Raw genomic sequence first — 27,043 nt, 5'->3', positions numbered from 1 at the left:
TATTGAACTGATATGTGGGTTTTTGTTTCTTGTTGTTTGTACCTTGTGGGTTTTGGGATTATTCGAGTGGAGTTTAGTGTCTGTATGTGTGTGTTTAATTACAAGTTTCAAGGTAAGTAAGGAAGGTAGGTAATATATATAATATAATTCAATTTTAATTTGTATAAATTCATTTCATGTTTCTAGGTTCATAACATGCCGGCCACCGTTGAAACCGTCCGTTTCAACCGACTACTGGGTCGCCAGGTGGCGATAATGCTGATCCATCCTTCTCTTCGTTGTCGGAATCGATTGGGAGCACCGCAATCTCCGTGACTGCCCGCTTGTATTCCCCAGCACCCGTTTTAACCACCACAACGCGGACTCGGCCGTCTGACCCGGCTATGGTTTCTACGATGCGTCCAAGAGGCCATTGTAGTGAGGGGTAGTTGTCGAGTTTCAAAAGCACCAGTTGACCCTTTCGAACGTCCGCAGATGGGCGTCTCCACTTGCTACGCTGATGTAGCTGGCTTACATAGTCCCGAGACCAGCAGCGCCACAGATCTTGAACTGAGCGTTGCATGTCCTGCAAACGGGTGAGGCGATTAGGGGACAGATGAAGCAGGTCTGGCTCGGGGATTGAGACTAGAGGCTCCCCAATCAAAAAGTGCCCTGGTGTCAGAGCTGTTAGGTCATCTGGAGAATCGGAAAGAGGGACGAGAGGGCGAGAGTTCAGGACAGATTCGATCTGGGCTACGACCGTGAGAAGTTGATCCATTGAGAAAGCCTTTTGTCCCATGATACGGCGGAAGTGGTACTTAAAAGATTTCACTCCGGCCTCCCAGATGCCACCAAAATGTGGCGAACGTGCCGGGATGAATCGGAACGTGATGCCATTTCCTGCACAGTACTCGCCCCATTCCGCGGACTTGAACTGCTGCTGGAATTCCTTCCGCAGCTTCCGTAACTCGCGATCCGCCCCGACGAATGCGGTTGCGTTATCGCAATGTATCTCGAGAACCCGACCGCGACAGGCGATAAAGCGTTTGACGGCATTGATACACGCGGCGGTCGACAGATCAGCGACAATCTCGAGGTGCACGGCCTTTACCACCAAGCAGACGAATAACGCGACGTACACTTTAACCGACGAACCTCTCCCAATCAGTGGACGAACGAAAAACGGCCCACAATAATCCATCCCTGCATACGTAAAGGCTCGAGCTGGCTTGAGGCGAACCGACGGTAGAGGTGCCATGAGCTGATTTGCTGGAGTAGGATTGCACCGAAAGCACGTGACACATTTGCGTATAACCTTACGAGCCAAGTCTCTACCCCGAAGTGGCCAAAATCGTTGTCGAACTGTGGCGAGTAATAGAGAAGGACCACCATGGAGAGTCTGGAGATGAATGGACCGAACAATCAGCCAGCTCAACTTGTGATTTGCTGGGAGTAGCATTGGGTGACGAGTATCGAATGGTGCATCCAAGTTTTTCAGTCGCCCGTCAATACGAAGAAGTCCGAATTCGTCCATGAAAATGTTGAGATTCTTGAGTGGCGATTTCGATGCAATTCTGCCAGTAGTTTCCGTGGCATTACGGGTGTACTGTTGAACCTCCATTGGAAATTCTTGTTGCTGAGCCAGGCGAACCAGTGATTTTAACGCGCATTCCACTTCCTTAGGCGCCAGGGCAGTGAGTACACGCTGATTTCTCGGTAATTTGCAGTTGTTCCTAAATCGGAAACAGTAAGCGACGAATCTTGTTAGCTTTGCTAATTCTGAGAATTCATTGAAAACAGTTGCGTTCTCTTCGACCGAATTTAGGGACACCAAAGGGCGCTTCTCTTCTTGTAATTCCGACTTGGTCGGCATCGAAACCGCACACTTTGGCCACAATTCGACGGGGGAGGTGAGGTACGCTGGACCATGCCACCACAACTTGTCGTGCAGGATCTGACTGGCAAGCATTCCTCGGGAGATGCGGTCGGCAGGGTTCAGGTCGGTCGGCACGTGCATCCATTGCGATCCTTTCGATAGGCGCTGAACCTCTGCGATGCGGTTTGAGACAAATACTTTCCATGTATTCGATCTGGATTTGATCCAGTGTAGTGCGACAGTTGAGTCGGTCCAAAACATCACTGGCACTGCAAAGTTGAGGTTGCTTGTGAGGCTGTGGACCAGTTGACTCCCGAGGAGAGCTGCGCAAAGCTCCAAGCGTGGAATAGATAACCCTCGAAGAGGTGCTACTCGAGATTTTGACGTGAGTAGATGGGAATGTAGTTGACCTAACTCATCTGGTGACACCATGTAGATGCAGCAACCGTATCCCTTTTGCGAGGCATCGCAGAAACAATGGATCGTGCATTTTCGTTCAGTGTTCCAAAGAACCCTTCTGGGAACTTGCAGAGCTTGGAGTTGCCTTATGTCAGTTCGGTATTTCTTCCACCAGGTTGCTGACTCGTCCGCAATCTCAGAATCCCACGACAAGTTAGCTGCCCAGAGGTGTTGTATAAACATTTTTGCGTTTACGATCACTGGTCCGAGGAGTCCCAGTGGATCAAAGAGTTGAGACATCTCGGACACTACTATCCGTTTGGTTACGACATTTAGTTCAGGAAGTGCTGGGACCTTGAACTTGAACACATCCGGTTGGGGGAACCACAGCAGACCCAGTGTTTTGATTGCTTGCGAACGATCGAGCTCTAATTCTGAAGATGTTTCCCACAACTCTTGGGGAACTTTACTGAGAACCGTTTTATAATTTGCGGCCCACTTTCGTAGAACAAACCCTGCAGACTTCATGATCTCCATCAGCTGCTCACATGTTTCGACCATAGTGTCGTGATTGTCGTGTCCTGAGATGACGTCGTCCACGTAGGTGCCTTTCAGAATGACTGGAACAGCTAGTGGGAAACGATGACCTTCGTCGATGGCTAGTTGATTCAGCACGCGAGCAGCGTGGAACGGTGAGCTTGCCAAACCGTACGTAACGGTTTTCAGTTGATACGATCGAATATTATCGGATGGATTGTCCCGCCAGAGGATCTGCTGGTATTTCCGGTCATCTGGGTGGATCCATATTTGCCGGAACATTTTCTCCGCATCAGCGGTGATGGCGAAACGTGGTAGACGGAAGTTTACGACGGTAGAAAAGAGGGCTGGTTGCACTGTGGGTCCGATATACAGTGCATCGTTCAACGATATCGAGGCAGGCCCTCGGCAGGATCCGTCGAACACCACACGTGTTTTGGTAGTCGTACTCTCTGGGCGCTGGATGGCATGGTGGGGAAGAAAAAACTGTGGGCTACGCGACGCGACGGATACCTCTTCCATGTGACCCAAGCTCTCGTATTCACTCATGAACTGCATGTAGCTATGACGAAGATCTTGATCGCTAGCAAACCTTTTTTCCATTTGTTGGAATCTCCGCAGGGCAGCAGTATGCGAATCTCCAAGCATTGATAGCTTTTCTTCCTTGAGCGGCAGACGGACAATATAGCGGCCCGTATCATCACGGGCGACGGTGGCTTGGAAATGCTCTTCGCAATGTTGTTCATTTGGAGTGAGTGCTTTACCTTCGTCAAAGTTTTCAATTTCCCAGAACCGCTGGAGTTGGGAATCGAGTGTTTCGTCAACACAAATGTGACAGGTTTGATGTCCACTGGTTTCAGGCGTTTGCTGCTCTAGTGTCCCACAGACGATGTATCCCAGCACTGTTTTCTGCAGCGTTGGGTATCCAGCAGCGAGCGAGATTTTGTCGTGCTCGAGCAGTTCAAAGAACAGTGATGCTCCGATGATAATGTCCACACTTTGACTGATGTTGAACTGTGGATCAGCGAGAGGGAGATTCCGGGGGATTCTCCAGCGAGAGACGTCTATGTGGTGACTAGGCAGTGAAACGGTAAGCTTCGGTAGTACCAGGCAGTCCAATTGAGCAGTGAATGTTTCGAAACGAGAAGAAATGGCTAACGATACAGAGTAGCGAACGTTGACTACGGATTGTCCGATTCCACTAACTGGTGAGTTTAACCTTGTCCGCTTCAGTCTTAGCTTTTGGCACAAAGCTTCAGAGATAAAGCTTGGCTGTGAGCCGCTGTTTAACAGAGCTCTGGCGAGAATGTATTTGTTATCAACGTCTTTCACTTTAATCACTGCGGTTGACAGAATAACTGTTGACTGCCGAGCTTGGTGATCACTTCTGCACTTTGACAGGCAGTGGATGGAGGGTTTACAACGAAATCAACCGACGACACTGAATGATTTGGGAGAGAACTACCGCGCGACGACTGCGAGAGAACCGATGGTGTGACAGGTGGTAAGGCTACCGCGGGCTCTTCCGACGGCGAGCCTTCGACACGATTCGGAATGAAGTGCGACATTTGACACGATTGCGAACTATTTGCTTCAACGGGTTTGTTCAGCACCGGTGGCTTTGTTGTTGTTACTGGTTGTGAACCAGTGGCCGATGAGAGGGGAGGCAGATGTAATAACGAATGATGTTTCTTCGCACAGCTTTTACAGGACCCGCTGGAACAGTTCTTCGCTTGGTGTGTTCCTTTCAAACAATTGATGCACAGTCCATGCTTCTTCACGACTTCAAACCGTTGTTGGGGAGAGAGCGTTCGAAATTGTTCACACTGGAACAGGAAGTGTGCTTGCTTACAGCTGATACACCTGGGCCCATTGTCAGAGGCGATGTGAGAAGTGATTGCCCGTGATTTGGGGTGTTTATTCTCGGATTGGACGTTTGCCGATTGGGAGAGCTTAAGAGTTTGTGCGATTCGCGATCTTCTGTGGATAAATTCGAGGAGTTCTTGATACTTCGGATAATCGTCGTCTTCAGAAACGTGTGTTTCCCACTCACGAAGTGTAATGTGATCAAGGCATTGGCTCAACCGTTCGACCAGGAATGAATTCCAGTGGTTCTCAGCGCCGTCGAGCTTATCCAACAGTTGCACATGGCGATCGAACTCGTCGGCAAGTTCTGCAAGGCCCTGTGCAGACTCCTTTTTTAACGCAGGAATTGTGAGTATGGCAGACAGGTGCCGTTTTACCAACAATTTCGGGTTTTCGTATCGTTCCTTCAACAAATTCCACGCAATGAGATAGTTATTGGCAGAAATCTCTAGCGAAGAAATTATACGAGCTGCATCGCCATGGAGTACAGCTCGTAAATAATGCATTTTCTGCACCGCAGTTAGCTGCACGCTCGAGTGTATAAGCGAGACGAACAGATCGCGAAACGGAATCCAATCTTCGAGATTACCCGTGAACTCTTTTAATTTAATTTCGGGCAAACGAACGCTTGACGAAATAGGAACGGAGGAATTCAATGGTTGGGCAGAAGGAAGTGGCGGAGGTACGGGTGGTTGTACAGGAAGTTTACCCTGTAACGACGCTTTGAGCTCGTAATAAAGGGTTTGGAACTCTTCTCTTTCTTGGAGAAAATCCTGTTCTGCTTCCTCCAAGATCTCAATTTCTTCTTGAGTTTCCTCGAATTCACGCCATAGCGCATCAAGACGTTGAATGCGAATGGGCACTTGACCACTATTAGCAGGGTCGAACGTGTCGTTAAACGATTTAATTAGGTTTGCAGAGCCCAAAATATTCGTTCGTCGACGATACAAAATTTCAATTTTGTCAATTTACTACTCGTTTTCTTCTTGGGTGTCATGCTGGACCTTCACCAATTAGCCTAATCACGTACCTGATATTTCCGCTACCTGCCACAACCTTACTCTCACCTCCCTTTACGGTGTTGATCGCTAAGGGTTGACGACGACGACGAAATAAATCTGCTACCGCTCCTGCCGATAAAGTGCTTGAATTTTGGGTACGATTTTACGCCTTCTGTACCGCTGTGCACTGTTCGCCGCCGGGTTGCTACTCACGACGACACTATTCTTCACATCCACTGTAGGTACTTTCTCTGCCGCTTGGCTGCGACGATGACGACGACGGCGAGATGATGCTGCTGCTGAACGAACGAGATGATGATGCTGCTGTATGGACGGTTACTAATGAAGAATCCGATCCGAACTGCGAACACTTGACCGCGACGAGATGACAAATCGATGCAGCAACCTTCCGAAGCACGTGGTGATGAGGTTAACTGCACTGCAACTTTACTCCCGGGTTTCGGCACCAATGTTACGGGAGATTTTCGACGACGAATTTGCGGACACTGGATCCACTCGCACGGACACTGTCGCGGTACCGAGAAACGATCTTGAATACGACGGACCGACTTGCTGGAAGACCACAAAATCTGGTTTTTCGGATTGAGGTATAAACTCGATTAGAGAACGCGCACTTTAGTGGATGATAGCTTCTATTGAACTGATATGTGGGTTTTTGTTTCTTGTTGTTTGTACCTTGTGGGTTTTGGGATTATTCGAGTGGAGTTTAGTGTCTGTATGTGTGTGTTTAATTACAAGTTTCAAGGTAAGTAAGAAGGTAGGTAATATATATAATATAATTCAATTTTAATTTGTATAAATTCATTTCATGTTTCTAGGTTCATAACAGAATATATGTTCAGTGATATGGAAAATGGAACAGTTCCCCTACGTATCTATTGAGACGAAAAATATAGAAAAAATAAAGAATTGAAAGGAAGAAGAAATGGTACTTTTTAACTTATGTATATTCTGCTAGAACTTCACGCAGAAAAATTTACGGTAGACTCAAACATATTCTAGGTAAAATTAAACAAAATTTCAGTTTGTTCTGGCATTTAACACAAACATATTGTCGCAATCAAAACAAACGTGAACTATGTTTGAATCAAATATACATTTTCAGATGTTTCAATCAGCAGATTGTTTAACATACTTATTATTTTTTTGGTTCGACCGCTAATGATATTTCCCTATCAATTCCAATCTATCACGTTAACGTCGAGTGCATCGTCTGCTGCGTTGATATCATAGTAGGTATGTAATGTGTTTTGCGCTGTGAAAAACAATTTAAGTGCATGTTGATCGAAGAACATTTATTGTTGAGTAGAAACAAATATGAATGTTTAGAATTCGGAACGGTGTTCGCTTAAAAATCGTAATTTGATTTGCTTGCTACAAGTGATCTTCAAAACGTCCATTGTAATTGTTGTGAAGCCGCTCTTGCTGTTTGTTCGGAGCTATCAAACTTGCCCGACAATGAACTACTCGGGATGTGCGAAATGCAGACTACCTCTCTTTGCATCGGACGAACAAATAAAATGCGATTGTTGCCATTCGAGAAAGTACCATTTGGAATGCACTTCAATAAATGCTTACGATCTACAAAGATGTTTGGAGAACGATAACTTATTTTGGATATTCGACGAATGCCTACCTACATTCAGCCACCATAAGGTTCAAAACGGATTGAACGACGAGAAGCAAGCTACAAGTACAGAAAACAACTTGGAACTAATAGTATAACATCTACAATTGGAGCTATCTGAAGTAAAAGAATGTATGTCTGACATAAAGCAATTAGTCACATATCAACCCCCTAAGACCACTGAGGAAAATAGAATAATGCCTTCTACATCTACGCCTAGCAGCCAATCGAACGTTAGGAATCAATCATCAAAAATCGCAATCATCTACATACGGGGAGAAATGCACAAAAAGCTTCGCCTTTCCGCAGCCAAACGTTCTGGATTTTCTTCACGCGAATAGCAAAACATGTGTCCTGTGACGATATACGGAAAATGGTTATCGAAACGCTGAATCTAAGCGATCCACCTGATGTGACGAGACTTGTTCCTCAATGGAGTAATTTTGAAGATCTTCGTTATGTTTCATTCAAAGTGGGATTCGACATGCGGTACAAAGCAAAAGCTCTTTTGGAAACGACGTGGCCCGCTGGATTGATGTTTAGGGAATTCGTATGTCATGAGCCACAACACTGGAAACCGTAAGGAATGTGCAAATCTAGTAAATGTCTTATGCAAATGTCGATGATAATTTCTGTTTTATTTTGCTAGTATTATTAGATTGTTTTAAAAGTAACTCTGATGTAATTCCGTATTTATGTAATTATGTTTACTGTGAGTGCAATTAGTAATTAGGTAATAAGATCATTGGGGCTAAATGGAGTCTGTTGATCTAGAACAAACAAATAAACAAATTCTACAAATATTCATATTATGGTAGCATTAGACTACCAGATTTCACATATGCGCACGTTCATGTTTCATTTACTCAACATTTTGTACATACAATCATCCTGATCAACAATTTAGAAACATGAAAAAATATGCTTCCACTCCTTTGCTGCTGCTTTGGTGCAGCTTCCAAGGTTTTGTTTACATCTGTAAAAGCCAGCGAGGGGCTGTCACTAGTGTATGCATAAAACAAACAGGAATTTTAATTTATTTTTAAATTAAATATATTTGATTTAAACAAAGTTATCTATTCGCAAACAAACATGAATATTTTTGAATCAAATCGATGAAATTTGTATCCGTGTCACAGAAAAAAATGATGTATTTTTTTTGCATTTATATTTAAAGGACTATTTTATTCTACTCTCCCCTAATTTCTACAGTTTTTACCAGATTGGAAAACATCTACAAAAGTAGGGTCGAAATTTGTGCGAACTTTCTTTCAAATAAACAATGCTGCAGAAAATTACGATTTTCTTATAAATTACTAGCAGAAAATACCCAGCTTTGCCCGGGTGTTTATGTTGCAAATGTCACATACTGAGCTATTTTGAGCACCGCACTCTAGATCAATTTCCGTGCGTTTGTTTTGTTTTCCTCAACAGCTGACCCAAAATAGTGTTCTAATGATTTTTTTACATTTCCCCGTTAAATTCACCAACTTTTTGTACAATTTAACGGGGAAATGTTTATACAAACCTTGCGGTTCCCAAAAAGAATCGATTAGGGAAAAAAATCTTGCAAATCGGTCAACCCGTTCGCGAGTTAAATCGTCAGGAAGGAAATCTCAACTCATTTTTATTATATAGATTGAGTTGGCGCTTCTGATATTTATATTGTCGCGCTTATCTTTTTCTAGAATGCTGCGGCGGTCTTACACTCGCAGGCTCGACTGCGAAGGTAAACGTCAAGATAGCCGCCGTGTTAAAAGATAGGCAGAATTTTCCCGCTCAAAACAAAACCACGTGCTTTTCGCGAAATGACAGCAGTGTTCGATTGTATTAGTGAGAGGCAACCGGAGTCACCGAGTACATGGAGAGTGTTTATCATGGCAAGTGCATACGGTGGGTGAGATTTTCATTGACTCTGTTGTGTTTAGTGACCGTTGCGATTACCTGAGAAGCAACCAGCAGGAAACCGCAGTATTCTATTTTATCTCGAGATGCATAATATGAGATGAAAGCTCTTTAGTTCCTTAATTGCCTTGCGGGTTTAGTTTTTCATCCTAGATCTGTTGGTGAAAAATATTCCCTTTGGAAAAACGACCATTTTTTATCGAAAAAGTCCATTTTCTCCTAAAGTAAACAACTTTATAACCATATTAACCACTTGGTATAAAGTACTAATTGATTAGAAAAAGCGTGCAAAATTAAAACAAAATCGATCAGGCATTGCCAAAGTCATTGCATTTTTTTGGTTTTGGCGATTTTTGAACAATAATTTTTAAAGGGCCGTTTTATCCCACTTCCCCTCAATGAAAAATCTGAAAATTTGCAAAATGTCTTCTTTTACATATATAAACAAACCCTGAAAATTTCATCCAAATCGAAGAATATCGATACAAGAGAGGGTCGCGTTTCTCGCGAACTGGCGCTTAAGGGATTTCTTAGGTAATCATGTCCATATGCCATGAATGCGTTCTATTCTATGTACCATAAACGGCATGTTCCACATTTGAAACTGACCAATACATCTGTGGTTATGCATGTAGACCTCAAGCCCTGACAAACTCTTGGATGACCATATCCACATGTCATGAATGCAATTTATCTTATGCATCACAAAGGGCATGTTCCACATTTGAAGGTCAATAGAAATCTGAATACGTGTTTAGGCTTATCTACTGCATAGGCTACAAGGCTTTATTTCAGGGATTTCTTGGATACCATACTCTGACGTCATGAACGCATTTTATTCTGTGTACCACAAAAGGCATGTTGCATATTTGAAACTGATCAATAGGCATCTTTTCACCCGTGTAGACCTTAAGGCCTAAAGGCCTAACTTCAGGGAATTCTTGGATGACCATTAACATATGCCATGAACGTATTCTATACTTTGTACCTCCCTTTTGAACAATCTGATAGGCCACAAAAAATATATAGGATTACTGCTCCTGGATTTCTTCTCATAGCTACGATATTCATCCCACGAAAAACAAAGCAATTAAAAGGAATTTGAATTGTTTCTTATTAATATCGCGAATAAATATCGTGTAACTTCGAAAAAATCGTGCAATTCCAAGAAAATCGTGTAAAATGAAATTGTTAATAAAATCTTTCCAAAAAAATCGTGTAAAAACTGAATTCAATGTAATTAAATCAAGGTATATTTTTTTTAGCATTTTTCTTAGGATAAAACTAAAGTAGGGTTATCGCTCTTCGAACTCATACAATGCCGTGAGCACGCCGGATATAACAACAAAACACGACACAAATTAAGCCTAAATTGCCTGTTTTGCGAATGTTAATGATATAGGAGCATGTTATTAATAAATGGCACAGATACCCTTGATCTTGATTTTATTAGTTCGATGTGGAAAAAACAAAAAAATGCAGCTTGGTGTTCCAAAACATGAGCCCTAGTACGAGTGGGCCAAGATACATCCCTTACCCTAGAATTGTCATACATAGAATATTGGATTTTCAACATTTACACAGTGAGGATGTTTATTGAACCTTAGTATCAAATACTGATTTTGTTATAATTACAGCTATTTCGGCAATAATGGAAGGAAGTAGCAGCCGTCACTAATACTCATGCTGATCAAGAGAGAAAAAACTCCATCACACCTAGATGTGTCATAATTGTGGTTCGTTATTATCAAGAGAAGATTGTAAAAAAAACATCTTCAATCATTGTACTAGCGATCCTTCACTGTTATATGCGTGACTACTCGTGAACGGCTAGGTAACCGCAACTTTCAACAACCATATGGGTTATCGGAGATTTATTGCGGTCAAACGTGCGATCATCGCTAAGCCACACAACTGCGGGCACCGATTCGCCCGCAAGATATATCGTATTCTGAACGTGTCTAATAAGCAGTATGTGAAAAGAAAGCGCTCGTATGTCTCGCTGCCTGGTGGAACCTCGAACAGGCAAGTGGGCTATCTGATCCTCAGTGACCGCAAGCGATTTGCCGGTTCCTCAGCCCAGCAGCAGGCGCACGCGTAAATCTGCCAAAAGCCTTTGAATAATTACACTCCTCTCGGCAACGGCTGAAACATGAAGGGTTCCGTGAGTGATGGTAATTGCACAATGCTCCCAACAGCACCTATTTAGAAGCGATAAAGCCTGTCCTTCCTTACTAGTGATTTTCGATTAATTTATAGCCTATCTCCAAATAGGTATGAGCATGATGTATCAATCAACCATCTTGATTTCTTAACCTTTTGAAGTACATTTTCCAACGTCATAACAAACTGTGACATTCAAGTTTATGTGTTATGGTTGCGTTCAAAAACTATGGCACTCGCAATTGCGTAATAAATTGTCTTCGCCGCCGAGATGTCACTAATCCTACTTACATATTTTATTATGTTTGCACAAGCATATCTAATCAACCAACAAACATCACCCCACAAGCCACGAACTAAGCACCACGCATCCTGTGCGGAGTTTCACTGCATCACATCGTCCTGCTTCAAAACGATGTGGCAGATCGCATTGAAACAGAAGGATAGGCCATCAAACCTAGAGTTCGACAATCCGCCCGGACAGGAAACGATTTCATGTGGCATAATCTGCACTTATTTTTACGAGTTATTAGCTTTATGGTTTCCTCGTTCTGCTTCCTCATTCTATTATGCTAAATGCCAGTCCCGGTTGATTGTCCTTGGCCGAATGCTTCCAGTCCGGTTCCCTAACAACGTAACCAACTGTGGTGTGTTCCTTCCCAACAGGAGCGTGCTCTCTGCTTATGTATCGTGTACATGTCCGTATGAGTGAGTCAGATGTGAATATCCTTTTGCGACTGGGGAAAGGAAGAAAATTGTTTACTTTGCATAACGGGCTCCTATGGCCTTTTGCCGCCCTCCAACCCTTCAGCGACCGACGACAAAAACGAGGATGACTCGTTCCGGCCGCAGTCTCAGTCCCATAACCATAACGGGAAATTACTTGGCGTTACCCTTCTCCTGCCGCTTTGAATACAGCCAACTCGATGGGCGACCGTCGTCCCGTCGTCCCCGTCGCCGTGGGCTAAATTATTCATAAAGATTCAGGCTGACAATCGAAAAAGTGCTGCAAATATGGTAAATTTGTTTGTTTATACGCTTAGAGGATTAGCCATGTTTTACCATCAATGCCTTGTCTCCTCCGCAACATCATCTCACAATGAGTTTATTCTCGTCCAGCAACATAATTACCACTAGAGCTGTCGGGTGTCGGACTGAAATGACGATACCATATATAACGACATTGAAGTATTATTTTGATTTCAATAATATTTAGATTATTGAAACTAAATATTTCCACCCCTTAAAGACTTCTAACAAATCTAATTTGTTTGTTTTGAGCTTTCGATTATTATACATTCTTCGTTGAATGGGTATTTGCTAATTGAATAGTATCCGCAAAGGTTAATGCTCGTAGCAAGGCATGAACGTAATTTGGCACCATAAACGGTCCCGTTAGTTTTGAGACTTTACTGAAGGAAGTTTTTAATACTTCCCGAAGCTATTTTAATTGCAACAGTACTTCTCAGTGCTATTTGTACCTACTGATCCCGTTACGATCTTTGCTTGGACTCGTGCCTTGTTACTTTGGACCCGTTTGCAGAGGTAAAATTCCGACAAGCGGTATAGACCTGTGCAGGAGTTCATGAAATTCACTCACCCGATGGATTTTGACATTTGAGCGGGTCGTCTTCTTGAACAAAACAAGACAAAATTTTGAAAACGACTTAACTGCTTTTGTAAACAAAGATTCGAACGGCGATTTGACGAATCAGATAGCTCTCCCACGCAAACCAACACCATCAACAGGTAGCGGAATCCTTCATCTACCTATTGATGGTGTTGGTTTGCGTGGGAGAGCTATCAGATTCGTCAAATCGTCGTTTAAATCTTTGTTTACAAAAGCAGATAAGTCGTTTTGAAAATTTTGTCTTGAAAAGTTCATTTTGCGTTCATTATGCGACCCGCTCAAACGTCATAATTTCTTGGGGGAGTTCATTTTGCGTTAGTCTATTAATCCTGCAATGACACCCATCTGGAAAGTAAACCTCTCTACGCTCTGCAATGAGCAATAACAAAAATAAGAGAAAGGGGAAATCTCTGAATACTCCACTTCCTTCAAAGAAACAAGGCTTCAAGACCATCCTGTCTAAACACGAAAAAAAAAACAGATGGAAGCTGGAGGAGACTTCATATATTCCTTCTCACTCTAACATTAAAAATAATTCTTCTCCTATCGAACTGAGCGTTTTGTAGATAGTCAGTTTGGTACGGCGGCGATCTCTATTCGATCGGATCGTCTTGCGGAGTCCACAGTACGTACGATTTCCTGCCACTATGCGTCTCAGAATTTCGCTGCTGGTATCATTATCGGAGGTCACCAGTGAGCCCAGAAATTCTTCAACCACCTCGATTTCGTCACCACCAATCAGTGTTGTCCTACACTCTGTGCAAAAAAATCTGCTCTTTGATTTTACTCTATCTAGAAGATTTTATAATCTTATCTAAGTGCTTTGCTTGCCTCTTCAGTCTGATGTAGCATGTAGGTTTCTTCCATTCCAACCAAATAGCTGAACGGTCTTCGTAATAATCGTACCACTCGTGTCAATCCTTACGCTTTGCATTACTCCCTCCAAGGCAATGTTGTAGAGCAGGCACGAAAGACCATCACCTTGCCATAACCCTCTGTGCGTTTCTAAGGGACCCTAGAATATCCCTGAAACTTGAACTAAGCACATCACCCGATCCATCGTCGCCATGATCAACCGTATTAGTTTATCCGAAAAGGAAAGATCCATTGATTACGTAACGCTAAAATTGGCCATTTTCAAACCCCCCTTCCCCCCTATGTCACACATTTTGTATGAAGCTGGGTGCTGCGGATAGAGCCGCTTTTCTGCTCTCAAGCGAGTAGAGGGATAGTTTGAAATCACTCCCATAAGCAAAATTATTTTGCAGTTACTTAGCTGTCAAACATTTCCCGCTCTTCGAATTCCTCTTTCCATGCTGTATGAGGGCGCTCAAATGCGCGAGACTCTGCGTGGCGTGACTTTATGATGGTTTACATACATTCCTGCTCCAATCAGCTGTTTAAGGTGAAGGTGGGTTGAGTACCAAAACAAAGCTTTGAAAGTATTGGTACAATAAAAACTATCATATACTGTAGTAGTATTGGTGTCGTATTTATAAAAAAAACAAAGAATATTAGTAGGGTAGTTCAAAAAACGACCCAGCACCACCACGCTCACTCGATTCCGTCCCATGCTCCGAGTGTCCTCCAAAAACCGATTTGAACAAGCGCAAGCCGGTTTAAGTTTGTATGAAAACTAGTATGGGAAACTAAACCTTTTTATTACAGTGCCTCCCCTCCAAACCCTGAACGAAAACCGCACCGCAGGAAAGATCCATTGATTACGTAACGCAAAAATAGCATTTAAGCATTTTACCACTCACCCCCATGTCACACTTTTTGTATGAAGCATCTGCCCCTGGTGCGATAGTGTAGACTAGACTAGACTAGAAGTATTTGCCCCTGGTACGATAGATATCACTGACAAATTTTGGGTATTTTGTTGAATTGCGCGTTTCACTGATGCCTTCTGAAAAACCTAATTATCATGCTAAAGATTCGCCACCTCGGTTAAAATCGACTCCCAACTATTGGAACAACCATTCAATATAGTGTAACAGTAGCCGTTTTTTCGTTATTTATTTATTTATCAGTTATTTGTTTTCTTGTTATTATTGTTGTGCTTAAGCATTCTAAATAAATGTAAATATTATATAAAAAATCTTAAAAGCAGTAAATTACATGAACATAGAAACGCGAAGCACAATTAAACAAAATAAATTACCACACAACGCACAATACTTGGAAATTGCATACAACTTTCGAAGCGTAAATAGGTATCCCGCTACGCAAGGTTGTTGCGCGAAGCGATTCGAGAATCACTATTCGTGCTCTCGTTGCCTGGATAGAGAACACTGAAAGGCAACTATTGAATTTTTCGACACGATAACGGAATGAGATGAGTAAACTAATTTCGATTCGAAAGCAAAAGGAGATAGCTACAATTGATATCTCTCGAATATAGTAAGCGGAGACCATTGGGTTCCCGTTTCTTAAAACCATACCGTGACAGTTTAATCTGAGGGATTTCAGAAATAGTCTCGTCCACTTTGTCCCAGACCGTGGTAGAAGAAGGATCGCGAAGTTGTGTAGTTTCCGTGGTGTAATTGTTGTAAGTTTATTAAAACGTGAAGTGTTCTTAAGTTAGTAGTAATTATTTCTAAATGTTTTCCCGTAAAGACCCTAGCTAGATGTCGAAGTTTGTGCGGTAAAAGTTGTGCGTGTCGAACTGTAGTGTCAGAGTTCAAAGGTAAATGACTTTAATTGTGTGTCATCATATGTGCTAATTGTGTCGTCTAGCCTAGCGCAAGCTACGGCTTTTTCATTCAGAGCCAACCCAAAAATACCGCACAAAGCGCAGACGAAAAGCTAGCCGCCGCACCACCCTCCGTCGCGCATCCAGTCTACGCTCTGGAAGCAAAGTTTCCCGGCGGTTTGAGGCCGGAAGGGAGTCGCGAACGCCCTCAACGCACTCCAGGCGACTATTCCGTTCATCGTTCGCCCAGCCAGTAAGTTCACGGCACGAGAAAACCACCAAAATCTCGTGCGTGAACGTGAAACTCGGTTGTAGCTCAACGAGTCATCGCCGGTGGCAGCCATCGCCGTCGTCGTCGTCGTAGGAAGCGCAAAAGGGAGCTTGAAAGCGTAAGCCCCGAAAGACCGTGAGTAGAAAGCCTTGCATGCAAGCACCTTAGCACAGACACACAATATTAGCTAGAGTAGGCAAAAACCGCACACGTTAGGTAGCCAGATGTGAACAGGGGAAATTAAGCCGGCCGGTCGGAATGACCGTTGTAAATACCTAGGTTAAGTAATCCGTTAAATAAACGTCGTTGATAAAATCTTTGTTTCCGCAAAAACATGTATTAGTGATAGTTAAGAAAGCTTAAGTGTGTTTCACGTTCGAGTAGTTTTAGTTTGTCCGTGTAATGTCTGGTCTATCCGGCTTCCAAAGTGGAATGAGGGTGAAGAGGTTGGGGAATTTCTGCCAGTGATGATAACGAACTTTGGTCGTGTTGATGGAATTCGGTTATCTGGTGGAATTTGCGAGCTATGCTAGATAGGTGTCGATTGTCTGCGTTTCCAGGTCATTCGGGTCGGAATTAGAATGCTTGCTTGTTCCCGTTCATCTCCGAGAATTTAGTAGCTGACTTTCGGTCAGTATCTAGCCGGGCATCGTAGAAAACGACAGGTGGTCCTCTTCGGAGGTGGCGCATAAGCCATTTTGTTTGCAAGGAGTCGGGGAACAAGCCGCGGAATGCTAGCCGCCATTTTGGCCGCTACAATAGATAGTCTATGGAGTTGAAGCTCTTGAATATTTCATCCAGTCATATGGTCTCCCCCCTCGCCATCGTCCAATGACGGAATGCCAGCCAGAATCAGAATAATGTTAAATTCAACCTCGCCATATCAACTGTCATACAAACCTGAAACACGGTGCACGGTAAGCCTCTATTCGAACCAGTCCAAACCATCGGATGACACCCAAATTATAAATCATAATCGACTGAGCGTGGCGGAGCAAAATTATTATTTGAACCACTCTAATCATTAGTTTGCTGCTGCCGGTGCCGTTGTTTACATTCACTCCGCGATCAGTTTTTAATCGTTTTTTTTTTTGGGAAAAAATAAGCCATTTTATGAGACAGATTTGAACAGCTGATCGAAATTTTGAGTGGACGGCTCGGTCTTTGTTTTGGTAAATTTGCATGTAAACCATCATCATTTCGTCATCATCATCATCATTTCATTTCATTTTCGCAAATGTTCCTTGTAAAATGTAAATATTAGTATTTGGTCTCCTGTCATTTGAGCTTTCTATAAAATGGCTTATTGCAGTTTATCCTATTAAGTTTTCGCTTCAAACAAGTGACTAATTTCAAAAAGTGATGCCTAATTTGCATTCCATCAACATTTCGGGCTGCTCATGTGCGGAGAAGTGAGTAAAAACTTGATTTTGCCCTTTGAGAAGAAGTGAAGTGCAGTGATAAACCCACCAAATCGCGAACGGCTAATGAATTGGCACGAAACTGCTGATTCATGATATTATTCGAGCCGAAATACATAGGACTCTTAGGATAAACATGTTCATTATCACGGGAAATGAATAAATATGCTGTGAACAGGTGAGTAATTTGAATATTAAACTTTTGTTCGATGCATTCGAATGTTGTTGGGGAGGAGTGCGGGAGGTGTGGGGTTGACCCGTGGAAGGTTCGGTGCCATATTGACTGCCATCGTGGTACTTTTCCAACTATGTCCTTAATCTCGTGAAATTTTGTAACGAGGGCTTTTTAATTGCATTCCTACTAATTTTCCACTCGAAATATGATGTGAAAATATTTGTTACAAAGAATACAAAACTCAAACTAAGATTATTTTTATATGTATTGTTTTATTGGCTTGGCAGTATTATTATTCCTAACATAGTTCGTTTGATACAATAATAAGACTGCTAAGCCAATAAAACAATACGTATTAAACAAAATTCAGTCGAAACTCCACAGCATTATTTTTATATTTTTCCCAAATAATAACAATATTTGAAATATGTTCAAGGAATTTCTAGAATATTTTACACTCATTTCGAAGATTATTGGCTAAAATATGTGAAATACATGTTTTGCCGATCATTATTACTTCTAAGGTCTCCAAACTCCCTGGAATATAGCCATTTGATATCCATTATATACATCTATTTTTATCTATTATCGTAATATACATGTTGCATTAGACTATTAATATGTATTTTATAATGGAACAGACCTATAGTATTTAAACTTGAAAATTGTTCTGAGTTGTACAGATGTTCCAAGTCGCCCAATGACTTCACGGAATACAGGCCTTTGTATCTACAAGCGTAACTGGTTGTCTTTGATAGATTTTTTAAATTGGTTTAGACCCTTGACCCTCTAAACAAGTAAAGGGAATACAATAAAATGCTCCAAGAGAGCTACATGAACTCCATGTAATAAAGGTCTCAAGGTTTACACTATACTGCAACAACATTTATTTATGCAGGAACATTCAATTACTAAACAACTTTTAACATCTTCTGGATATTCCAGATTAGATTAATTTTGGAGTCGGTTACCTCAGTTGAGTAAGCTTATCAAGGGATCCTACAAGTTCATAGCACTAATGAATACGTCATGTAAATTTTCCTTTAATGATGCTTTCCTGGCATAATAAATCCGATTTTTTTAGGTGCTTGTGTTGGCATTATTATATCCCCGGCATGGGAAAGGACTTTATGAACCGTAACCGAACCGGAGTTTTATAAACACCATTCATACAGCTGCAAATATAACCGGTAGGGTGCTTCACAATTACTGCGTTAGTCTGGTAATAATAATAATTAAAAAATGAGCCTTTTATTGTTTTTAACTTCTCCATCGATCTGATGTCATTAAAATGACTTTTTTGTGGTAAAAATTTGGTGAAAAAATAAATATGGGATTTTAAGATATTTCTATTTTTACATTAATTATCAATTTAATCAATATTTTTTATACAGGTGATAGATTCCCTTCCTAAAGCACTCAACATTCTCAGCGTTTTCAGACAGTTTCTTCGTATAATGGACGGTTTCCGAGTTACAATTTGTTTCAATTAATTTGCTCGGAAAAATCGAATTAAAAAAACGATTAAAGAAGTCGATTAATACAGTAACGTCCTTATTTATCTAAGCGCGAGATTTTTTTTTCTCTATGGAAATTGATAACGATAGTTCAAGGATGTTATCGATAATTTAGTAATTTGCGTTCGATAATTTAGTAATTTGTCAATAACTTATTCCAAAAGCTGAATTTCAAAATGTGTTGTATGGTGGACTTCTAGTGCGAAGGTTTTTCTGTGACTCTGCCTTATGGTTCGATGTTTCAATTCCACTATTAACGAAGTTATAGCTATAGTTAAAGTTACTTAAGTAACTAAACGATAACAAAATTCCAATCATTTAGTTTAAGTTACTGCAACTAGCGCTATAACTCCGTTATAGTTGAATTCTAACAACGAACCATTAGGCAAAGTTGTAAAAAAAAATTTCGCACTAGAAGTCCACCGACAACACATTTTGAAATTCAATTTCTGGAATGAGTTATTGATAGACTACTAAATAATCGAACGCAAATTACTAAATGATCGATAGCATCCTTGGATAGTTTTGATGTAAGTCACCCCTATTCTTGTTTACGGACGAACGAAACATTCGAACGAATGCAGTTCGTTCGAATAGTTTGCGCATCAGCTTTCGTTCGAAAGCGCGTTCGTACGTTGATTATTAAATTCGATATCGAACGAAGTTATGTTGATTTCTTTGATAAATACGAGAAGGGCTAGGTGAATTAATATAGGTTTTTTAAAATTTAATTTGGTAAAGTATTCATAACAATCTTGTCTGACTTGTCACGGCTTTTATGGCATCGCCACTCTCCCTAATCTCTGCTTTCTATGGTGAGGAGTAAGCATGCGGTCCGATCAGATTCACCATTAAATGCACTCTTACCTCAAAATCGGTGATTGCAGCCTGCCCCTAGTTATAGGTGCGTAAGGTTCAAACATCCCACGTGAAAAGTTGATTACCTTTATGAATACGGTTCGATTGAGACATGCACTGGATTTGATCCCAACGCCCAATCAGATGGCGATGATGGTGGTGATGTTGATGGCACATTTGCCAGACATCATAAGCACGATAAGCACATACAGGCATACCTCGATAGTACGTACCCTCGATAGTGCGTACCCTCGATAGTACGTACCCTCGATTGTACGTACATTTTACCTCGATAGTACGTACACAAAAAAAAATAATTTTTTTTTCGTTCAATTTTCTGTACGATTTTATTAAAAAATTTAATATGCATTGATCATGGCACATGCGGGGGTCCTTCATATGTTACGTAATAATTTCACAACTGATTTAAACACCATCGTGAGCTTATAACGAATTTAGTAGCAAAACTTTGAAAAAGCAGCGTGTCATAAATGTTTGCCAGTCTTACTTGATACTTGATGGGCTACAGCTCTTCGATGAACCTACGCCGAATGGAGTATCCTTCTCCACTGGACTCGATCCTGGGCCAATCGCTTCCAGTCGCCCTGAACATTGAGCGCCCTCAGGTCCTCTTCAACTGCAAAAAGCCATCGTGTACGCGGCCTTCTACGAAGCCTGCGGTCTCTTCCGGGTTCTCTACTAAATATTATCTTCGCTTGACGTTCTTCCGGCATACGAACAACGTGACCAGCCCACCGTAGTCTGCCGTGTTGTATAAGCTTAATAATATCCAGCCCTTTATACACCTGGTACAATTCGTGATTCATGCGACGCCGCCAGATACCGTTCTCCTGTTTACCGCCGAGTATTTTCCGCAGCACCTTACGCTCAAACACTCCGAGAGCTCTCCGATCAGCCTCCTTTAACGTCCATGTCTCATGGCCGTTTAAAGCCACCGGAAGAATCAGAGTAGTATACAGCGCGAGTTTTGTTTTCGTTTGCAGACTACGGGACTTAAGCTTGCCAGTCTTACATAACACATATTATACTATCATTTTAAACAATTGAAGGAACATCTGAAACAGCTGAGCGATGCGGAGCGCGTCCAAGCCCTCATAAAGCTGAATATCAGCAAGAGGAATTCTTTTGTCTTGGACGCGTTCGCACACGCACTCGCGTGAGTATGTCATCGGCATAATAAATTGTATGGGTATGATTTTCTTATAAAGCAGATTAGCTATCCACTTAATTGAACAGTTATTATGTTTGTGAATTATTTTATCTATCAAGGAAATTAGTTCTAGTTCTAGAACCTTCCCCCGTGCATTAGTTCACCTGATAGACCAGACAGTATTTTCCCGAGGAGTAAATTAATTCCAGTAATTGGTGATTCATAAAATTGAATTTTCGGCAAGATACTTTACTGTTTAATTAAGTTTACACTAAGTTTAGTTCCATTCTAACCACTTGTCGGTAACATTATTTTTTTTCTTGAGAAACAAATTAGCAGCGTTACTAAAATGAGGAAAATTTTTGGTCGAAAATTTCCTCTGAGACGTCTTACTGGGATTTCCGAAGAAGTTTATCCTGGAACAGTACACTGGCCGGCATAATAAAGTGCCCACTTGCCGTTTTTCATACAAAATGGTCAACTTTGGAGCTCTAGATCTTGGGTTCCCGTGAACCGATTTGGCTGAAAATTTTACCAGAGCTCAGATATAACTTGAATTTTAACATATCTATGTTTCGAGCATATTGACTCACAGGGTTAAAAATTATTGCGGTAATACCAACGTGAATTTTTGGCAAAAATTGGTTTTCAAATACCTCGAAAACTACATCTCCAAGTGTACAGGTATATATAGCAAACTTTTTGTATTGGCAAAATACGCGTTTTTGCTGAATATGTCATCAGTCTACAACCTATAGAATTCAAGATATTTAAAAATAAATTTTTGCCAAAAATTCACGTTGGTAATACCGCAATAATTTTTTAACCTGTGAATCAATATGGTCGAAACTTAGATATGTTAAAATTCAAGTTATATCTGAGCTCTGGTAAAATTTTCAGCCAAATCGGTTCACGGGAACCCGAGATCTAGAGCTCCAAAGTTGACCATTTTGTATGAAAAACGGCAAGTGGGCACTTTATTATGCCGGCCAGTGCCCAAGGGTTCTTCCTGGGATACCTTGGTAGTTTTGTCGAAAATTCCATACATGATTTAACTTGATATTCTATCTAGACCTGTGCGCCGATTGAAATTTTATCGACGGTGAGGCGTGATAGATCATTTTCAGCGTGGTGGTGATTGGCGGCGGCGTGAGTCAGCGTGAATCAATTTCGCGTATTATAAGTTTTCCGGAATTTATCTAGATGTTCCTGCAGGAATTCCTCCGAAAGTTTCTTCGGGAATTCCTACGGGAGTTTTTCCAGATATTTCTCTGAAAGTTCCTCCAGGAATTCCTCTGGAAGTTCCTCCGGAAGTTCCTCTAGGAATTTCTCCGTGAATTTTTACGAAATTCCTCCGAACATCCATTTTAAATTATAGACTAATATTTCTCCGTTAATCCTTCCAAATATACCCTCTAAATTCAATTATTATCTCGGTAATTTCTTCAGCAATTCACTTTTGAATTATCTTAGAAATTTCCACGTCCCCTTTCCCAGAACTTCCACCAGAAAATCATTCAGAAATTCCCATACAAACTCCTCCGGGCATCATCTCTTAACATAAACACAAAAACAAATGACTCGCGAAGCTCTACGAACATTTTTCAGGGTTCGCTTTTCTGTTTTCTCTGCGAGTAGTAGGTAGGCAAGAAAAGGCAAAACAAGTTTTCCCGAGTATTTTGTATGGCCTAATTCTTGTTTTGTGAACAAGGTTCACAGATTTCCACCACTGGTCAAAACTCTTTCGTCAAAACTCTCTTTCAAAAAACTTTTCAAAAACAAAAATTCCCCTTGAAATTCCTCTGAAAATTATTTAAGGGATTCTCCCGGAAGATCCTGCAGCCATTCTCAAAATTTCTACGGTACTTCGCTTAAAATTTCTTTAAAAAATCATCCGAGTATTTTCCGAGATTTTTTCCCAGGAATTCGCAGCAATACCTTAAAACAACAACCCCGAAAATTCTTCGAGAAAATCTCACACTTTTTTTTCCAGAAATTCCTCCATGTATTCTCCCAAAAACACCGCCAATAATTTCCCCGGAAATTACTTCAAGAACTTCTTCAGAAATCTTTTTTAAAGTTCTCCCGAAAAGTTATTCAAGAATTATCCGGGATTTCGTATAGGAATTCCCACAGAATTTTCTCAAATTATTCTGCAGAAAATTCCTTCAAGAACTGCTCCGGGAAGTTCCTTTTTCAGGAAGAATAGGAGTATCCGAAAGGGTTTCCTGAATAATTTCCTAAAGTATTTTTTGAAAAAATTCGCGATGGATTTCTTGGTTTGAGTTTGAGTTTCGAAAAATCTTGATGGAATTACCTATGGATTTCCTAGAGATATTCTCGAAAAAAAACCTAGAAGAATATCTGAAACAAATCTAGGAAAAATTTGAAAATAAGAAGTTTTTTGAATGAATTTCCTAAGGAATTTTCAGAGGAAAATATTTTTGAATGTCAAAATAAAGTTTTGAAATAATTTCAAATCAAAATACGGAAAAATTCTAGTACAATTTCAGAGGGTGTTCTTGGAGTAATTTCTTAGTTTCCTGAAGCCACCCACATTTTCAGAAAAAAAAGTATCTTTATGTTTGGCCGAGAATGTGTTGAAAAGTGGCCATGTTGCCAAAAATTATCCCACGTCGCACTTTTTGGCCAGAGATCCACGCTAGTTCAACATCCAATGATTTAGATTGAAATACCTTATCGACAGACACCACCTCAATTCATCAAGCTGATACCGATCAAGTATATAAAAGTCGGCCCTTTAGGCCTTCTATAAAAAAAAAATGGGTTTTGGAGTATATAGCTTTTTTATTACACATTGTTGAACAAGAAAGGCATAAACGATTCTACATGGTGTCTGCAAATTATCCGTACAACAAGACAGGTTTTTAAATATTTTTTGGAATAAATTAAAGAACCAGCATGTATTGCATGTTATTATAGGGTAAACGATCCGATGATTGTGGGTGTACCAATAGTTGCGGTAGTGCACTTTACGCAAAAATTGTGGTTTTAACGCAGCAACCTGCTTGGCTGATCGATTTATTGACATACCATAACTCAAAACAACAAATTGCAGCCGTGAAATTCGATATAAATCGGTAAATATCATTATATTACTTTATTAATTTATCACCTTTGCACCAATAGTTGCGGCAGTGTTCCTATAGTTGCGAGCTCCATGAGAAAACAATGGGATTCGCAACTATAGGAACGCAAATTAAAAATTACCGCAACTATGGGAGCAATGTACCAACACTTGGAGGACTAATTTTAGGTGAAACATTCGCATTCCGGAGGAACCAATGTATTCTCACAGCAAAGAGGAGCGAAAGAGGTTTGGAAATAATCTGTAAGGTTAGTGGATGCGTTTGTTGCTATAGCTAAGAGTTTGTCGCTTTGGAGAGAGCGTCAATGGAGCCAATAGAATCACAACGACAGTGACAGTTAAGGACAAGCTTAAAGCTTTTCATTTACATAAAATCTATAGGTGGAATCCATAAAATACGTCACGTAAAAATGTTGTGATCCACCCCCAATCGTCACTTTTTGTAGTTACATGCATAATTATGCATGATGTGTAACATATCTTTTTAACGTTACGAATATCACGTAATTTATGGATGTTCCGAAGCATTAACATACAATATTTCATAAAAACAATAGCCTCGCATTTGTAAGGACGATAATTTTGCGCAATGCTACATGTAAGCACCATTTCAAGAAAAATCTTAGTCATGCTGGTCCGTTGTGTACTATATCAAATATAAATTTGCTTAGAATACAGAGCCTTCTATCGAAATTTTGGCTTCCGAGCGGTTTTATAAACATTACACCACTCCCAAATAAATAGAAAGGCAAAAAAAAATTGTTTTTGTTAGATATTTTTATGCTTCGATAGTACGTACGCTTCGATAGTACGTACACTAAAATTACGGAGGTGTACGTACTATCGAGGTATGCCTGTATTCACATAAGCAGCTTCTGTCCATTCAGACGGGCGGGCGGTTATGAATATGATACGATGGAAGGAGGTATTTAGATGAATGGGTGAGAACGAGATTGCATGCGATGCGGAATGCACCCATCTCGGCACACCACACAGCGGCCCATTCATTTCAAACGGTGAGGTTGAGCCGATGAAAAAGGGGACGGATAATCCCTCCTTAATCCAGGATAAATTATATGAAAGTTTAATGTTTCCATTTAGACTGGTTTTATGTCAATGCTTTGCCTTTGGAATTAGAAACAAATCCTCAGTCAAGATGATACGTGTTTGTGGGGAACAGTGGCAGGTGAGGCTATTACGTGTTTGTGTTATTTAATTGGAGTGACGAATCGAAGAAGTTGGAAAATTCATTATTTGACTAAAAGACCGTTCGAATGTTGACTACATGCATGAGTCATTTAAATAATGTCGATATTTATTTCAAAGATAACATTTTGTTCTTTAACCAGTTCCGGAAACGGTCGTGATCGTCATGAGACAGCAAACAAAACATATTATGGTCAGACAGCAAACAAAAATATGATCATTTTAGTATAAAAACAGTCAGATAAATTAATCTCGTTTTTTCTTATTGGCATATCCCTTATTGAGACATAAGCGCCTCAGAGCTTCATTCAACTGCGTTCATTCAGCATTTCTATATTTATTACAGCAAGAATTCTAAGCCAAGTTACCGTTTTTGTATTCGTATATCACGAGGCTAACACGATGAAACTTTTATGCCCAAGGAAGTCGAGAAAATTGCCAACCCGTAAATTTCCAATTTCCAATTTTTTTTTTTAAGCACTATACTTACCCCCTCCTTAGCCGTGCGGTAAAACGCGCGGCTACAAAGCTAGACATGATCTAGGGGTGGCTGGGTTCGATTCCCGGTGCCGGTCTAGGCAATTTTCGGATTGGAAATTGTCTCGACTTCCCCGGGCATAAAAGTATCATCGTGTTAGCCTCATGATATACGAATGCAGAAATGGTTACTTGGCTTAGAAACCTCGCAGTTAATAACTGTGGAAGTGCTTAATGAACAATAAGCTGCGAGGCGGCAATTTCCCAGTGTGGGAATGTAATGCCAATAAGAAGAAGAAGAGGACTTTTCCAAAAACACGAACTTCAAATTATGCATCACTTAGAGCAAAAATCATATTAGCTGGCAGGAAAACAGGCTTGATATCGTTTTCATTGATTTTCCGAACAAAGATAGTTACTTTTGAATGTTTTCTGAAAATATAAATCAAAATAGATCACTCTTTCATAAAAAGTTAAAAAATATATAAAATAATATAAAACAATTATACTTATGGTAGGGTATTGCAGGAACTATGCCCTTTAAATAGATGTCAATAAAAAATCTGCTGACAAAACCGCCATTATGTCGTTAAAGTCTATTCCCTTTTATCGTGCCTGTCATTTAATGGTTTGATTAATTTCCAATCCTGTCTACAAACATTGTTGACCCTAATCTCAAAGTTTCGTCCTTCTATTCAATGTCAACAGGAGCGACAGCCAACCACGCGGAGGGGTCCCGAGCATGTATTAAAGGAAATCAACCTAATCAACCAATAAGCCTCGCTGCTCACAGACGTTGTTGTTTTTACCCTTTTGTGCTTGCCCTGTCTGCTGATGCTGGTGGATAAGCTACCCTTTTGAGTGGCTTGATGCGAACCGTAATACAGGTCGTATTGAATTGCCATTGCTTGCATGTCCTTTTCACCCCGTCCCAACATTGTCCCCTGATGTGTGCAGAGCTCAGGACGCCATACGTATACGTAATTGAGTGGTGAAACAATGCTCATAAAATCTATTATGCGAAAAATCTCTTCCAGTTATATGTGGCATATCGTCTTTCCTCATTATGGTTCTTGATGACGTTTTAAGAGGTCTGCGCCATGCTTCGTGTAGAGGGCGGTAACCTAAGGCTATCCAGG

General features: G+C 40.9%; 1 protein-coding gene across 1 annotated transcript; it reads right to left on the bottom strand.

Moving 5' to 3' along the window:
* Positions 1-223: 223 nt before the first annotated feature.
* Positions 224-26,842, bottom strand: LOC134209628 (uncharacterized). Its single transcript, XM_062685619.1, has 4 exons — positions 26,714-26,842; positions 5,905-6,248; positions 4,151-5,527; positions 224-4,088 (listed from the first exon to the last, which is right to left on the bottom strand). The coding sequence occupies exons 1-4, from the start codon at positions 26,840-26,842 to the stop codon at positions 224-226; spliced, it is 5,715 nt and encodes a 1,904-aa protein (XP_062541603.1).
* Between the last annotated feature and the right edge of the window lie 201 nt (positions 26,843-27,043).

This window comes from Armigeres subalbatus, chromosome 2 (genome assembly GCF_024139115.2).
Source record: "Armigeres subalbatus isolate Guangzhou_Male chromosome 2, GZ_Asu_2, whole genome shotgun sequence".
In the NCBI taxonomy this organism is placed as follows: Eukaryota; Metazoa; Arthropoda; class Insecta; order Diptera; family Culicidae; genus Armigeres; species Armigeres subalbatus.
Note: the sequence above shows the minus strand (reverse complement) of the source record. Positions and strands in the feature narration are given on the sequence as shown.

Coding starts and splice junctions, on each gene's coding strand:
- LOC134209628 (XM_062685619.1), bottom strand. CDS start 26,842: ATGTTGGGACGGGGTGAAAAGGACATGCAAGCAATGGCAATTCAATAC. Junction 5,528..5,904: donor GCAGCCAAGCGGCAGAGAAA/GTACCTACAGTG, acceptor CCCTGCTAATAG/TGGTCAAGTGCCCATTCGCA. Junction 4,089..4,150: donor ACCAAGCTCGGCAGTCAACA/GTTATTCTGTCA, acceptor CATTCTCGCCAG/AGCTCTGTTAAACAGCGGCT.